General features: G+C 41.9%; 1 protein-coding gene and 1 long non-coding RNA gene across 2 annotated transcripts in view; both read left to right on the top strand.

Moving 5' to 3' along the window:
- Window positions 1–15,467, top strand: part of LOC114668530 (protein FAM3D-like) — a 36,697-nt gene that overhangs the window by 9,766 nt on the left and 11,464 nt on the right. Inside the window, exons 3-9 of the mRNA XM_028824324.2 lie at window positions 910–979; window positions 1,854–1,961; window positions 3,923–3,949; window positions 4,778–4,904; window positions 11,810–11,868; window positions 14,129–14,179; window positions 15,379–15,463. Coding sequence (XP_028680157.1) covers window positions 967–979; window positions 1,854–1,961; window positions 3,923–3,949; window positions 4,778–4,904; window positions 11,810–11,868; window positions 14,129–14,179; window positions 15,379–15,463 — 470 coding nt within the window. The 5' untranslated portion in view covers window positions 910–966. The remainder of the gene's footprint in view (window positions 1–909; window positions 980–1,853; window positions 1,962–3,922; window positions 3,950–4,777; window positions 4,905–11,809; window positions 11,869–14,128; window positions 14,180–15,378; window positions 15,464–15,467) is intronic.
- On the top strand, window positions 1,968–3,695 carry LOC127526218 (uncharacterized). The gene is made up of 3 exons (XR_007933857.1): window positions 1,968–2,362; window positions 2,442–3,355; window positions 3,502–3,695. It is a non-coding gene; the product is annotated as an uncharacterized LOC127526218 (long non-coding RNA).

Raw genomic sequence — 15,467 nt, 5'->3', positions numbered from 1 at the left:
GGTGAGACAATAGAAATGTAAACATTTTGAAGAGTCTTATCTCAGTCTGGTGACAGCTGAAAATGAGAAGGTTTTGACAGTTTGATTTCTTGATATCTGCTGGTCTATGATAAGACCGCAAGAACTGAAATGGTCCTGGGTGCTTGCACAACGTGCCTGTTCTTTACAGAGTGGCACAGAAGACTTGGTGACACAGTCCCCTCCGTGAGTGCCTTGGCTGCACCCTGCATTTAGCCTACCAGCTGCAAACACAATAGAGGGGCATTTACGTCACGCGGACGTCTTTGTGTTGTTATGGCCCTTGTGAAATGATAAAAACTCGTTAACTCATAAATATGATTAATACAGTCATTCTTGTTTGCACGATTTACTTTCATAAAAGAACAGCTGTCTGTCTATCTATGTAATCCTTCCAACTACGCTATCTATCTATCTATCTATCTATCTATCTATCTATCTATCTATCTATCTAATCCTGCCGACTACACTACAAATCTATCTATCTATCTATCTATCTATCTATCTATCTATCTATCTATCTATCTATCTATCTATCTATCTATCTATCTATCTATCTATCTATCTAGATACATCCTGAGGTATTTCATGATGTGTTACTAGTTCTTTCTTTATCTGAATATTTATTTATGTATCTCATATTTATATATTCAGCTCTTATATATAATAACAAACATTGTAATTTTTTCTTTTTCTTTTCTTGGTTTGATTCTACTTTATCAGTCAGGTGCTTTTAAAAGTTCTAAGATGGCACCATTAGAGATGTCATATATTTGTTTGTTAAATTAAAAATTAGAGCACAGTGAGCTTATATGCTGTGTTTTTTATTATATGTAAAAATAAGTGTATAAAGCATTGCTCATAAGAAATTTTATTTTTCTTTTATTCCAGCATTCTGTATAAAATAAATAAATAATTAAAACGGGGACAAGTTGTATCACAACTAACATGAGACTCCGAGGTATGTACTGTGTTGTATGTATGTGCATATTTATTATATATGTGTAGTGTGTGTGTGTGTGTGTGTGTGTATATATATATATATATATTTGTGTATATATAATATATATTTGTATCAGTTTGTACTGAATATTGTCCACATTTTGTTCTCTTTATGAAATAATCTCTGTGATTATAATTTATAAAATTAAAGATAGTAACTTCATCTTCCTGCATTATCATCAGGTTATGGGACCTTCCAGTTTTATTTTGGGTTGGCCAAATGTCACCCCATAAGTGTATCACCCCCGGTTATGAGTGATGCCCACACAGAGTGCCCCTCACTCCTCACTGTTCCACACGGGGGCTCACCAGCTTTAGCCTGAAGGACACGCGGATGCCCCCTGGTCTAATCTCCACCTAAAGTCTGCTTTGATTCCTGAGAACAGCCTAGAAACAGCGAGTCTGACACACTGCGGCTCATTCTCATTAATGAACTCTAAACCAGAGTATGTTGTTAATGGGGCTGATAAAGAAAGGTTGCCAGTTCAAATCCGTTTACTGCCAGAAAAGAATTCTACTGAACTGGGCCCTTGAACAAGACCCTTAAGCTGACAATTGCTCCAGGGGCTCTGTACAATGGGTGGCCCTGCACTCAGACCCAAAGAGGTCATGTACAAAGACAATATCCCCCAGGAGATTAACAAAGTAGTACAACTGAAAAATAAAATCATTTTGTTAACTAAAACTAAAAAAAAAAGGAAAAAAGTTGGAAAACTAGAACTAAGCAGTTAAAAGCAGGAGCTTAAACCCTAACACTTGTTACACATATTGTCTCTCTGCCGTGTCGTGTGTCTCGTCCTTTGTCAATGTCTAATGCACTTGTGTCTTCCTAGAGGGACTCTTCATCCTCCTGACGCTCTTAATCCTCATTATGGCCTGGCTCTTCATCAGCATGTCTGTGCATCCAAGACACAGCATCACCCTGCTCCAAAACTTCATAGGTAATACCCGCATGATATATGGACCACTGGAGATCTGAATTCAATGCGCATTATACAGTGGATCAAGGAAGCAGTCGGGCCCTTCGGTTTCTGCACACTTCATTGTTTTGTAGATGTCGTTGTTAAATGGAGAAATCTGCTATTTTGTACACAAGTTATGTGGTGGGCGATCGCACTTGTAGTGACTGGCACTATATAACCGAGATGTGGACTGATGGATGAAGACTGGGTACCCTTTAAGGTGCACTGGGTAAAAGCATGGGACATGAAAGGCGCTATACACACTAAATCGGAATACACTGATAACAACAGGGTTATCCTTAATGTGCACTGGATGATAGCACTGCACTGAAAGGCGCTATATGCACTAAATTGGGATTGACTGGTGAACACTGGGCACTGTAATAGATTTAAAGGCGCTATATGCACTAAATTAACTGGGGAACACCAGGTACTCTTTATGGGTGCACTGGGTGAGAGGATGTAGTGTGAAAGGCGCTATATGCACTAAATCTGAATTGAGTGGTGAACACTGGGCACTGTAATAGAATTAAAGGCGCTATATGCACTAAATCTGAATTGAGTGGTGAACACTGGGCACTGTAATAGAATTAAAGACGCTATATATGCACTAAATCTGAATTGAGTGGTGAACACTTGGCACTGTAATAGAATTAAAGACGCTATATGCACTAAATCTGAATTGAGTGGTGAACACTGGGCAATAGAATAGAATTAAAGGCGCTATATGCACTAAATCTGAATTGAGTGGTGAACACTGGGCACTGTAATAGAATTAAAGACGCTATATGCACTAAATCTGAATTGAGTGGTGAACACTGGGCAATAGAATAGAATTAAAGGCGCTATATGCACTAAATCTGAATTGAGTGGTGAACACTGGGCAATAGAATAGAATTAAAGGCGCTATATGCACTAAATCTGAATTGAGTGGTGAACACTGGGCAATAGAATAGAATTAAAGGCGCTATATGCACTAAATCTGAATTGAGTGGTGAACACTGGGCACTGTAATAGAATTAAAGGCGCTATATGCACTAAATCTGAATTGAGTGGTGAACACTGGGCACTGTAATAGAATTAAAGGCGCTGTATGCACTAAATCTGAATTGAGTGGTGAACACTGGGCACTGTAATAGAATTAAAGACACTATATGCACTAAATCTGAATTGAGTGGTGAACACTGGGCACTGTAATAGAATTAAAGACACTATATGCACTAAATCTGAATTGAGTGGTGAACACTGGGCAATAGAATAGAATTAAAGGTGCTATATATGCACTAAATCTCAATTGAATGGGGAACACTGGGCACTGCAATAGAATTAATGGAGCTATATGCAGTAAATCTGAATTGACTGGGGAACACCGGGTACTCTTTATGTGTGCGCTGGGTGAGAGGATGTAGCATGAAAGGCGCTATATGCACAAAATCTGAAGTGAATGGTGAACACTGAGCACTATAATATAATTAAAGGCACTATATGCACTAAATCAGAATTGACTGGAAAACACCAGGTACTCTTTATGTGTGCGCTGGGTGAGAGGATGTAGCGTGAAAGGCGCTATATGCACTAAATCTAAAGTGACTGGTGAACACTGGGCACAGTAGTAGCATGAAAGGCGCTATATTCACTGGGTGATAATACTTGCAGTGAAGTGCACAAAGTGTGAGTTGACGGGTGGGCACCGAGTACTGTTGTGAAAGGCACTATATACAGTGTGCATTGAAGCTGGATCAGCTATCGCTCACCGACTCCTTGTAAAGGTATGCTGGGTGCTGAGCGCACGAGGTCCACCGGCTCCCCCTTCAGGTTGGGTTTGGAATCTGACACGTTGTGTCTTTCCTCAGCCTTCGAATAAAAAGTATGTGCTCTGCGCATTCAGTCATCACGAGCTTTCGCTTTTAAATATTAAACTAATGTTCTTTTTATTTCAGGCGGTGCACCACCCAGAAGAGAGCACGGTACGTACGTTTGTCTTCCTCCTAATAGACCACCTTGTCTCTTGCTTTCAGTTTAGGAGAAATTAGGCTCCTGGTAATTCCGGGAAATTGATACAGAGTTAGTATTTTATCTGTCACATTATCTTCACACACCTTGTTTAACCGTCTTAGTTGCTTTGTGATGCGCCATGTCATCGTGGAGGCACTAAACACAAAATAAAGATTTCTTCAACTAGTCTGAAGAGACTGCGCTGTTGCGGCATACGAGATCCGCTTCAGTTATTTACAATTCACACGTCAAGGCCTTGAGGATGGCTTGAACCTGTCCTCCTGTAGGGGGCAGCACTGGTGAAATCCGCGCCCGTTGTGCCTTCCAGCCAGCTTATTTATTAAAATTTCAGTCATTTACTTAACCAACTGCCTATTGTCAAGTGTAAATATGAAGCTGTGGCGGCCCATGATTGAGATCCACGCGGCTGCCGTGCGGCACTTTGTTCATGTCAAGAGCACGACAGCAGCTCTGCGGCTGACATGGAGAGAGTGCCAATGCCAACACACCCTCTGCTATAGCTGTACACACAAAAGTCCTTCTGACTCTTAGAGTGCAAATAGAATAAAAGTCGGCGTGTCATTTATTAAGCCTGCGGTAAACACGCCATTAAGATAAAGCGTGCGCCATCTGACCCGACGCTTGCAGAGCGACACGCCGTGCCAGTGTCCTCAAGTGTGTGTGTGGAAATAATGGATTAGTCAAGCGAAGAAAGAAAGAAAGCGCAGCCTCGTCTACTCTCCACTTACTTCTACTAGCCTTGTAAGCTCACCGTCTTTATCTCCCTGTCTGTCCGCCAGTGACCACCAAGACTGCCTTGTACAAATGCCGAATGACCAAGGAGTGCCCTCCAGATTATTATGCCTTCTATATAAAGAGCGGAGCAGCCAACGTGGTGAACCCCAACATATGCTTTGAAAACAAAACGTAAGTGGTTTTGTTTAGGGGGGGGGGCAGCAAGAGTGGGAATTGTTCATCATTTGACTGGTGGATGGAAACTAAAATAATGAATTGTTTGTTGCCTTTTTGGTAAATTCTTCATCCAGGAACGCATCCATGAAGTGCGGCTGTCACATTTCTACCGGGCGCAGACTGCCCTCTGCTGGCTCAGTCTGATATCGACCGGCAGGCCCCATAGTGGAAAACTGCGATATGAACCTTTCAATAAAATGAAACAAAAAACAGACAGGAAAGGCAACTTAAACGGAAGAATAACTAGACCACTGTCGGGCAACGGTGCGCCGTGGAATTTTCTAGGGGCGCCGCGAAAACTTTTGTAAAAAAAAATTGCTAGTGTTTTTGATCTTTTGGTTGATTATAAAGATAACGTTTTAAAAAAAACATTTTATGTTGGAAAAACAGATAACGGTTAATCAGATTATTGAATAAACGAATGTATTTATTTTGAACGCAAGTTAAAATTTTCGCTGTTCACCATTCATCATAATATCAAGACCAACGGTGTCAAAAACACATCTCGTGAGACTTAAAAAGTCTCGTTGTTAGAAGATCTCGCTCACTGTACGGATACGGAAATGAAGTCTAAGAAACGCGAGAGACTTCAAATGATCAACAAGGAAATGCGCGTCTGTCTTTCGAAAATTGATGAAAAACAATCTCAACGTTCACATTAATTCAATTTAAGATTTATCCTTTGATTCCTTTATTAATAAAATGTCTTTCAAACTTGTAAAATTAACTGCTTTTATTGGCGATTGTCCATAGATTGTGTCGTCACGACTTTATTTATGGGGAGTCCCTCAGGTGCGCCGCAAAAGAAAATTTTTTCGAAAAAGGTTGCCTTTCACTGATTACTAGACGGATAAATAGACGTGAAGGGTGCTGTATAACTCATAGATATCTAATAAATATTTTTTGCAGTCTCCTTTCTGCTAATCTTAAATCCCCTGTCCTCCATAGCTTCTCTCCATAAATCAGGGGTCCTCAATCACGGTCCTGGAGGGCCGCAGTGTCTGCAGGTTTTTGCTCAAGTGACACTTCTGCTTCACTTTAGTGGTCTCGCTCGTTCAGATTTTGAACCCTTATTGCATATTTTAGTCTTAATTGCTCTTAATTAGCAATAACATGCAAATGACAAGAGAGACAAGCATTTCTCCATTTAGCTTGTTACCATTTATACCCCCTGTGCGCATTTATCAGGCACTATTGGGTTTAATTAAATACTTGGAAGGAAAGTGAAGAGAAAAAAGTGAAGGACTGAGAATTACTCCTCCGTTTTAGCTTTCAGATCATTTGGATGATATCCTTAAAAAGGGCAAGAAAAACAAGAATATGAGAATAATAATAATAATTAATAATAATTTTTTGCATTTATATAGCGCTTTTCTCACTACTCAAAGCGCTCAGCAATTGCAGGTTAAGGGCCTTGCTTAAGGGCCCAACAGAGCAGAGTCCCTAATGGCATTGACGGGATTCGAACCGGCAACCTTCCGATTGCCAGTGCAGATCTCTAGCCTCAGAGCCACCACTCCGCCTTTTGAATGAGCTGAGATAGCAGAGTTAAAGCACGAACAAGGCATGCAATTAAATTATTGGCAAGAATTGCTTTCTAATTAAGCAACCGGGTTTGAACAAAAACCTGCAGCCACTGCAGCCCTCCAGGGCTGGGATTGAGGACCCCTGGTATAGATCAAGCTTTCCATGCAGCTCCTCTCTATTAAAGCAGGGGTCAGTAACTCCGGTCCTGGAGGGCCGCAGTGGCTGCAGGTTTTCATTCTAAACCTTTCCTTAATGAGTGACCTGTTTTTGCTGCTAATTAACTTCTTTTCCTTTCATTTTAATTGATTTGCTCTTCAAGACTCGGACCCCTTAATTGTTTCTTGTTCCTTAATTAGCAGCCAAACAATAATGAGCTACAAAATGAGCCAAAATAACTGGTGTCCATCATACAGTATCTGAAAATGAAGAAAGGTGAAGTTCTCAGGAATGTCGATCTGCTCGGGTCCACAAAACATCTGAACAATCCTCTTAGAAAAGAGAAAATCCACAATTTCGGACATGTCAGTTAATGCACCACGAGGGCAGCAACAAGCCACGAAATTAAAGAACGGGTTTAATTAACGACAAGAATGGGCACCTCATTAAGCAGCTGGTTGGAATGAAATTGGTTGGAGTTTGAGGCCCTGACTTAGTTGGTCTTCTGCTGGCTCCCTCACTTCATATTTCATTTCTGTTTAAGGAAAGAAATAAAGGAATTCAGAAGAACAATTCAATTAAAATGAATTTACAAGAAGTTAATTAGCAGCACAAACAGGGCACTCATTTATAAGAAAGGGTCAGAATTGAAAACCTGTAGCCACGGTGCCCAACCCTCAGAGGGGAGCTTTTCACATTATCTCGTATGGCATCAGAGAGACTGAGGAGATCCCCAGTGCGTATGTTTCCTCCGTGAGGAGAGTGCCTAAAGCTACGGGATGCCTTATTGTTTATCCATCCATCCATCTATTATCAATGATTTATTATTTATTGGACACTTTAACCTCCACAATCACAGGATTTTATCAATTTCTTATGTATTTGAAGATATTTGCACTGCATTTTGGACAGGTCAGATCAGGTAGAGGACAGCGCCGACTATACTTCCTTAGAAGGCTGGCGTCCTTCAACATCTGCAATAAGATGCTGCAGATGTTCCATCAGACGGTTGTGGTGAACGCCCTCTTCTACACGGTGGTGTGCTGGGGAGGCAGCATAAAGAAGAGGGACGCCTCACGCCTGGACAAACTGGTGAGGAAGGCAGACTCTATTGCAGGCATGGAGCTGGACAGTTTGACATCTGTGGCAGAGTGATGGGCGCTGAGCAGACTCCTGTCAGTCATGGAGAATCCACTGCATCCACTGAACAGGATCATCTCCAGACAGAGGAGCAGCTTCAGCAGACTGCTGTCACCGTCCTGCTCCACTGACAGACTGAGGAGATCGTTCCTCCACCACACTATGTGACTCTTCAATTCCACCTGGGGGGGGTAAACGTTAACATTATTCAAAGTTACTGTCTGTCTGTATACCTGCATTGTTATCACTCTTTAATATTGTTTATTATCAGTGTGGTGCTGCTGGAGTATGGGAATTTCCCCTTGGGATTAATAAAGTGTCTATCTATCGTATAGTGCCTTTCATATCTATTTATCTATCGTGCTAGTTACATAGTGCCTTTCATGTCTATATAATCCTGCCTACTATACCAAATACTATCTATCTAAATCCCACTGACTCACTCATCACAAAATCTCCCGAACCAGGAGGACTTGGGACTTGAAATTTGGAATGTAGGTTACTCTTGGCCCATAGGTGCTCGCTAAGAAATGGTTTGAAAAATTTCGTGGTCCAAGCACGTAATTTCTTATAGTTTTTTTTTTAGACCCGTTTGTATGTCTGTCCGCTTTTCACGAGAGAACTACTTAACGGATTTAGATCGGGTTTTTTTCTATAATTTGCTTAAAAATTCCGGTTGATTTTGCGACTTCTCTCATCACGCTTAGTATCAGAGTTCGCTTGCGGTACCGATTTATTAGCGCGGAAATAAGAGAGACTCATCGGGCTGCGGGGCCCTCCTCACTCACACGTCTGCCTCAGGGCGTAACCTTAACTCCACTTAGTTAGCGAATGAGAGAACTACTTCACGGATTTAGATCTTTTTTTTTTTTCTAGAATTTGCTGGAACATTCCGGTTGATTTTGCAACTTCTCTCATTGTACTAAGTATCAGAGTTCACTTGCAGGAGTGATATATTCACACTAATCCGAGACGAAGGGGAAGAGTGACGTCAAGAGTGGGAAGCCGGGCAGGACTCTCTTTCACTGTCCTGTCTCACTAATACACGGGCAAAGCCACGGGGGACGGCTATTATATATATAAATAAATAAATAAATAAACGCTATAAACATCAAGAAGTACAAGGACAGCACTGTTGTGCATCACAGAAAAATTATAAAAATGTTTGTTCTCCCCGTGTCTGCGTGGGTTTCCTCCCACAGTCCAAAGACATGCAGGTTAGGTGCATTGGCGATCCTAAATCGTCCCTAATGTGTGCTTGTGTGTGTGTGCCCTGTGGTGGGCTGGCGCCCTGCCCAGGGTTTGTTTCCTGCCGTGCGCCCTGTGTTGGCTGGGATTGGCTCCAGCAGACCCCCGTGACCCTGTAGTTAGGATCTAGCGGGTTGGATAATGGATGGATGCTAAATTTAATATTTACAAGTTTTCAAATCTATTTATACTAATACATAAATACATAATAACTTTAATTTTCCATAAGGGTTGCCAACCAGGATCCCGAGCTGTTTCGTTGTGTGGTGGGTGCCAGTGTATGCTCCCCTACCTGATCTGACCTGTCCAAAATGCAGTGCAAATATCTTCAAATACATAAAAAATTGATAAAATCCTGTGATTGTGGAGGTTAAAGTGTCCAATAAATAATAAATCATTGATAATAGATGGATGGATGGATAAACAATAAGGCATCCCGTAGCTTTAGGCACTCTCCTCACGGAGGAAACATACGCACTGGGGATCTCCTCAGTCTCTCTGATGCCATACGAGATAATGTGAAAAGCTCCCCTCTGAGGGTTGGGCACCGTGGCTACAGGTTTTCAATTCTGACCCTTTCTTATAAATGAGTGCCCTGTTTGTGCTGCTAATTAACTTCTTGTAAATTCATTTTAATTGAATTGTTCTTCTGAATTCCTTTATTTCTTTCCTTAAACAGAAATGAAATATGAAGTGAGGGAGCCAGCAGAAGACCAACTAAGTCAGGGCCTCAAACTCCAACCAATTTCATTCCAACCAGCTGCTTAATGAGGTGCCCATTCTTGTCGTTAATTAAACCCGTTCTTTAATTTCGTGGCTTGTTGCTGCCCTCGTGGTGCATTAACTGACATGTCCGAAATTGTGGATTTTCTCTTTTCTAAGAGGATTGTTCAGATGTTTTGTGGACCCGAGCAGATCGACATTCCTGAGAACTTCACCTTTCTTCATTTTCAGATACTGTATGATGGACACCAGTTATTTTGGCTCATTTTGTAGCTCATTATTGTTTGGCTGCTAATTAAGGAACAAGAAACAATTAAGGGGTCTGAGTCTTCAAGAGCAAATCAATTAAAATGAAAGGAAAAGAAGTTAATTAGCAGCAAAAACAGGTCACTCATTAAGGAAAGGTTTAGAATGAAAACCTGCAGCCACTGCAGCCCTCCAGGACCGGAGTTACTGACCCCTGCTTTAATAGAGAGGAGCTGCATGGAAAGCTTGATCTATACCAGGGGTCCTCAATCCCAGCCCTGGAGGGCTGCAGTGGCTGCAGGTTTTTGTTCAAACCCAGTTGCTTAATTAGAAAGCAATTCTTGCCAATAATTTAATTGCATGCCTTGTTCGTGCTTTAACTCTGCTATCTCAGCTCATTCTCATATTCTTGTTTTTCTTGCCCTTTTTAAGGATATCATCTAAATGATCTGAAAGCTAAAACGGAGGAGTAATTCTCAGTCCTTCACTTTTTTCTCTTCACTTTCCTTCCAAGTATTTAATTAAACCCAATAGTGCCTGATAAATGCGCACAGGGGGTATAAATGGTAACAAGCTAAATGGAGAAATGCTTGTCTCTCTTGTCATTTGCATGTTATTGCTAATTAAGAGCAATTAAGACTAAAATATGCAATAAGGGTTCAAAATCTGAACGAGCGAGACCACTAAAGTGAAGCAGAAGTGTCACTTGAGCAAAAACCTGCAGACACTGCGGCCCTCCAGGACCGTGATTGAGGACCCCTGATTTATGGAGAGAAGCTATGGAGGACAGGGGATTTAAGATTAGCAGAAAGGAGACTGCAAAAAATATTTATTAGATATCTATGAGTTATACAGCACCCTTCACGTCTATTTATCCGTCTAGTAATCAGTGAAAGGCAACCTTTTTCGAAAAAATTTTCTTTTGCGGCGCACCTGAGGGACTCCCCATAAATAAAGTCATGACGACACAATCTATGGACAATCGCCAATAAAAGCAGTTAATTTTACAAGTTTGAAAGACATTTTATTAATAAAGGAATCAAAGGATAAATCTTAAATTGAATTAATGGGAACGTTGAGATTGTTTTTCATCAATTTTCGAAAGACAGACGCGCATTTCCTTGTTGATCATTTGAAGTCTCTCGCGTTTCTTAGACTTCATTTCCGTATCCGTACAGTGAGCGAGATCTTCTAACAACGAGACTTTTTAAGTCTCACGAGATGTGTTTTTGACACCGCTGGTCTTGATATTATGATGAATGGTGAACAGCGAAAATTTTAACTTGCGTTCAAAATAAATACATTCGTTTATTCAACAATCTGATTAACCGTTATCTGTTTTTCCAACATTTTTTTTTTTTTTAAAACGTTATCTTTATAATCAACCAAAAGATCAAAAACACTAGCAATTTTTTTTTACAAAAGTTTTCGCGGCGCCCCTAGAAAATTCCACGGCGCACCGTTGCCCGACAGTGGTCTAGTTATTCTTCCGTTTAAGTTGCCTTTCCTGTCTGTTTTTTGTTTCATTTTATTGAAAGGTTCATATCGCAGTTTTCCACTATGGGGCCTGCCGGTCGATATCAGACTGAGCCAGCAGAGGACTTGTGAATTGTATGTCATCATCTCCATAGAAGCATTAGCGTAATTCCTAAAATGAAAATGTATGATGGGATGTTGTTTTTCTTACAAGTTAACGAAATAACGAGAACGAGGCTGAATTATAGTTCTTTACTTTAAAGGACTCGACCACCTGACTTGACTGAAAAAGTTAATTTGCCATTGCGCAGGTCTAAGAGATGTTGTTCTTAATTTTCCCACAGGTTGCTAAGTGGTCCGCTCGGAAATGCTGGCAGTGGAATGAACATCGCTGTCCTGAATAGTGAGTCGGCCGTTTCTTCCTAATATTAATAGTACTGGGGTGTTGTACCGTGTTAGCCATTATGGATGCAGTGAGAAGTCAAGCAATACGACCCCTTTTATTTCTAGTTGGCCAATCAGAGGTGTCATTTTGTTTGACTCCTCATCCCATTCCTAATTTGAATGTCAGGTTATATAGCGCCTTGATGTGTGGAGTACAAGTCCCAGGAGGTTCTGCTTAGGCTTTATAACACACTGGTGAGGCCTCATCTGGAGTCTTGGGTACAGTTTGGTCCTCCAGACTACAAAAAGGACATAGCAGCACTGGAGAAAGTGCAGGGAAGATCAACAAGGCTGATTGAGGGCTACAGGGGATGAGTGATGAGGGAAGATTACAAGAGCTGAACCTTTAAAGGAAATGAAGAGGAGACCTGAGTGAAGTGTTTAAAATTAGGAAGGGAATTAATGCTGTGGATCAAGACGGCGACTTTAAAATGAGTCCATCAAGAACACGGGGACACATTTGGAAACTTGTTAAGGGGAAATTTCACACAAACATTAGGACGACACTTGGAATAAGCGACCAAGTAGTGTGGTAAACAATAGGACTTTAGGGACTTTCAAAACTCGAAATAATAAGTGGAGAGGACTGGCGAGCTTTGTTGGGCTGAATGGCCTGTTCTCGTCTTGATTGTTTAAATGTTCTAATGAAGAAATTCTGGTTCAGCATTCAAAAGCATTGAAGACAAGACAGAAAGAAAAGCAAGAAAAGGAGCCGTCGAAGCCAAAGAGTACACCCTAAATTGAGGAAAGTGCTTTATAAACCAAGTCCGACTTGGGGGATCTCGTATCGAAGTAACACCAGCTGGTGTGAGTTACCCGAAGTGTCAAACTATGGCAACCCCACCCATTAAAGGAGATGATGACTCGACAACAGGATATAGAAAAACATTAAATTGATAAAAATGAACTCCGTAATAAATAAGTGTTAAAAATGGAGTAATGTGAATCGGAAGAGCACCACCTGTCTGGTCATTACATTTGTATAAATCCAGAGGCGCTTCAGTCATCATATACTGTACCAGTCCCAGTGTGCATCTGAAAACTGGCAGTGACAAAGATCTCGCCTTAGCCAACACAATTATGCCAACAATTGTTTCAAGTAAGATGTGCCTGGGTGTTGTGTCCCAATATACCCATCATCACCAGTAAGGTATGAGTATACAGATTCCTTGGGTCTAATCCATCCAGTCAATGTCATAAAAAGCGTCTTGGTCTTAGAGGACAATCATGTCAAAAGCACAGTCATGTCAGACGGTGTCGACACCTGGGTACCTGATCCCTCAAGGTCTCCTGCATATGGTGGACCTGTTAAAGTTTTAGGATCCAGATTCCAGGACATGCGTGTCCAATCCAAAAGAAGGCGGAAGGCTAAATTGTTCGAAGCATTTTTGGAACCCTCTTGGCTTCCTTTCTCAAGAATCAAAGTAAATGGCAAAGTAGCTTTAATTGTAAACAAGTCCACAAACAGACACTCTTAGCGTCAACATCAAATCATTGTGGACCTGCAACACAAACACGCTGTAGGGGCTTTCAAAAAAAAGGCCAAGAGTTTCGCTACTTTGCCTAGAGATGGCCTCACCCCAGGTAGCCAAGCCCAAACTACTTCAGACAGGCTCCGGCCTAAAATAGGGAGTGGCTTTTAGAACGTTCCAGTATACTTCATTTGTAGAAAATGCACAAAAATGCCCTTCTAGGGAGAGGCTTACCGTCAACCCCTGGCTGTATTACATTTCAATGGCACGATTGGATCGTTTTTATTTTGCGCCATAACCCATCGTCTATGAGGGAAGGAGCAAAAACTTTAGATTCATCTAAAATTTCAATCTCCGGTTTTCGACGGATCTCGATGTTTTAGGATCCCCTGATATCAAAAACAATGATATCTCGATGATGGCTGTGTGTGTGTGTGTGTGTCACAGTTTCTTAAGGACGATTGAGAGCTAAAATGGCTGGACAGAAAACTACTTACGTTCTGAGATGACGATGTGCTGATTAGTTTTTGATCCAAATCGCGTGAGTGAAAGAGGCGCTCAAATGCCGTAATTCTGCAGTGTATTAGGAGCTGTTCTCTTCAATTGCTATCGTAATGACTCGATTTTATGATCAGAGCAGTAGGTAAATAATCACTGGAATGTTCTAGAATAGTTCGGGTAACTTGATTCTGAGGGCACAAAGCCTACTGACGCTCATGTCTGAATTTGTGTCTGTTTTTTGTACAGGTTTAACGGGACAACTATTAAATACAGGATCCTTTGACATGTACTCTGGAGGTAAGATCTGGTGGAGTAGCCCTCCATCATTATTCTAATCGTTCCATGTGTGCAAGGTGAATTTCCAGTAGTTTCACCTTTGGCCCAAGCAGTAAAAGCTTAGACACAAAAAAAATTGACCCATGGGTGAGATGGAAGGCATCGATGGACTGGTATCTTGATGTGGCTGGAGGTACAACTTGGATGGTTGGACATCCCTTCCCAGGACACCTGCTGCTCACTGCCCCAGACAGGAGGCCACCATGGAGGCACAATGACGATGAACGGATGGTGTTCCCTGCCTTAGTATGGACAGAGGAGGGCTACCTCTTGAATGAAACCAGGTTGTACCCACCAGTGTGCTAGGTGGCACTGTTTCTGTGGTATGGTTCCAGTCTGGGCACCCATAGGGCTGCATGGGAGTTGTCCTTCTGGATGGTACCTCTGTTGGGGTCTTTGGGGGCACCACCAATGGGATGACTCCCTTGTTTTATAGTGGTCTGGCCTGGATTGGCCTGGGAGTGATTTCCGGGTGCAGTGTTGTGGCTGTGCACGTACCCCAGTAATGGGCATTAAAGAAGCCAATCTGCCTCACACAGGTGGGTTGGAGTTGAGAGAGGAGGAGGAAGAGGAGGACAAAGCTCACCGTGGCAGAGTTTAGGATAAAGAAGTGTGCATTGCATGTTCAAATGCTGAAAGAAAACCTGCATGATAAACTTTACACATCCCTGAGGGGATGATGTCTTTTCACGTGACCTTTCGGGAGTCGGAGCGCAGGGTCCGCCATTGTTGGGAAAGGCGTTCTTTAGATGAAGTGTATTCTTATTATTTAGTGCCTTGAGCATGGGAAAGGCGCTGTATAATTAAAAATGGATTATTGCACAGCACCCCTGAGGAATTTTCAGGTTGAGGGCTTCGCTGAAAGGTCCACTGGAGTAAGACCCCTTCTGGCAGTAGCAGGAGTTGAACCCGCACATACCGGCGCAGATCCCCTTAACCACAGAAGCCACCACCCTGCCTGGTGATGGTAAAGGTCTTTTGACTCGTGTCTGCTGCAGTGGTGTCTGGGCGCCCTCTACAGGCCACGATGGATATTAAAAGAGTAGGTGTGCATGGATGAAGTAGACTTACTTATGGTGGAACTGTAAACCTCTTGCTGTTCGTCTTCAGACTTAGTGAGTGACGCTGACCTAACGCACATTGAAATATGTTTCTTCCAGATCCTGCGGAATTGCTGAAGTTCCTTAAGGAGATTCAGGCTGAAACTTTAATTCTAGCCGCTTCTGGAGATGACATCGGGACCAAGTAG

This window comes from Erpetoichthys calabaricus, chromosome 18 (assembly GCF_900747795.2).
Source record: "Erpetoichthys calabaricus chromosome 18, fErpCal1.3, whole genome shotgun sequence".
NCBI lineage: Eukaryota > Metazoa > Chordata > Cladistia > Polypteriformes > Polypteridae > Erpetoichthys > Erpetoichthys calabaricus.
This window is presented reverse-complemented; position numbering and strand designations above follow the sequence as displayed.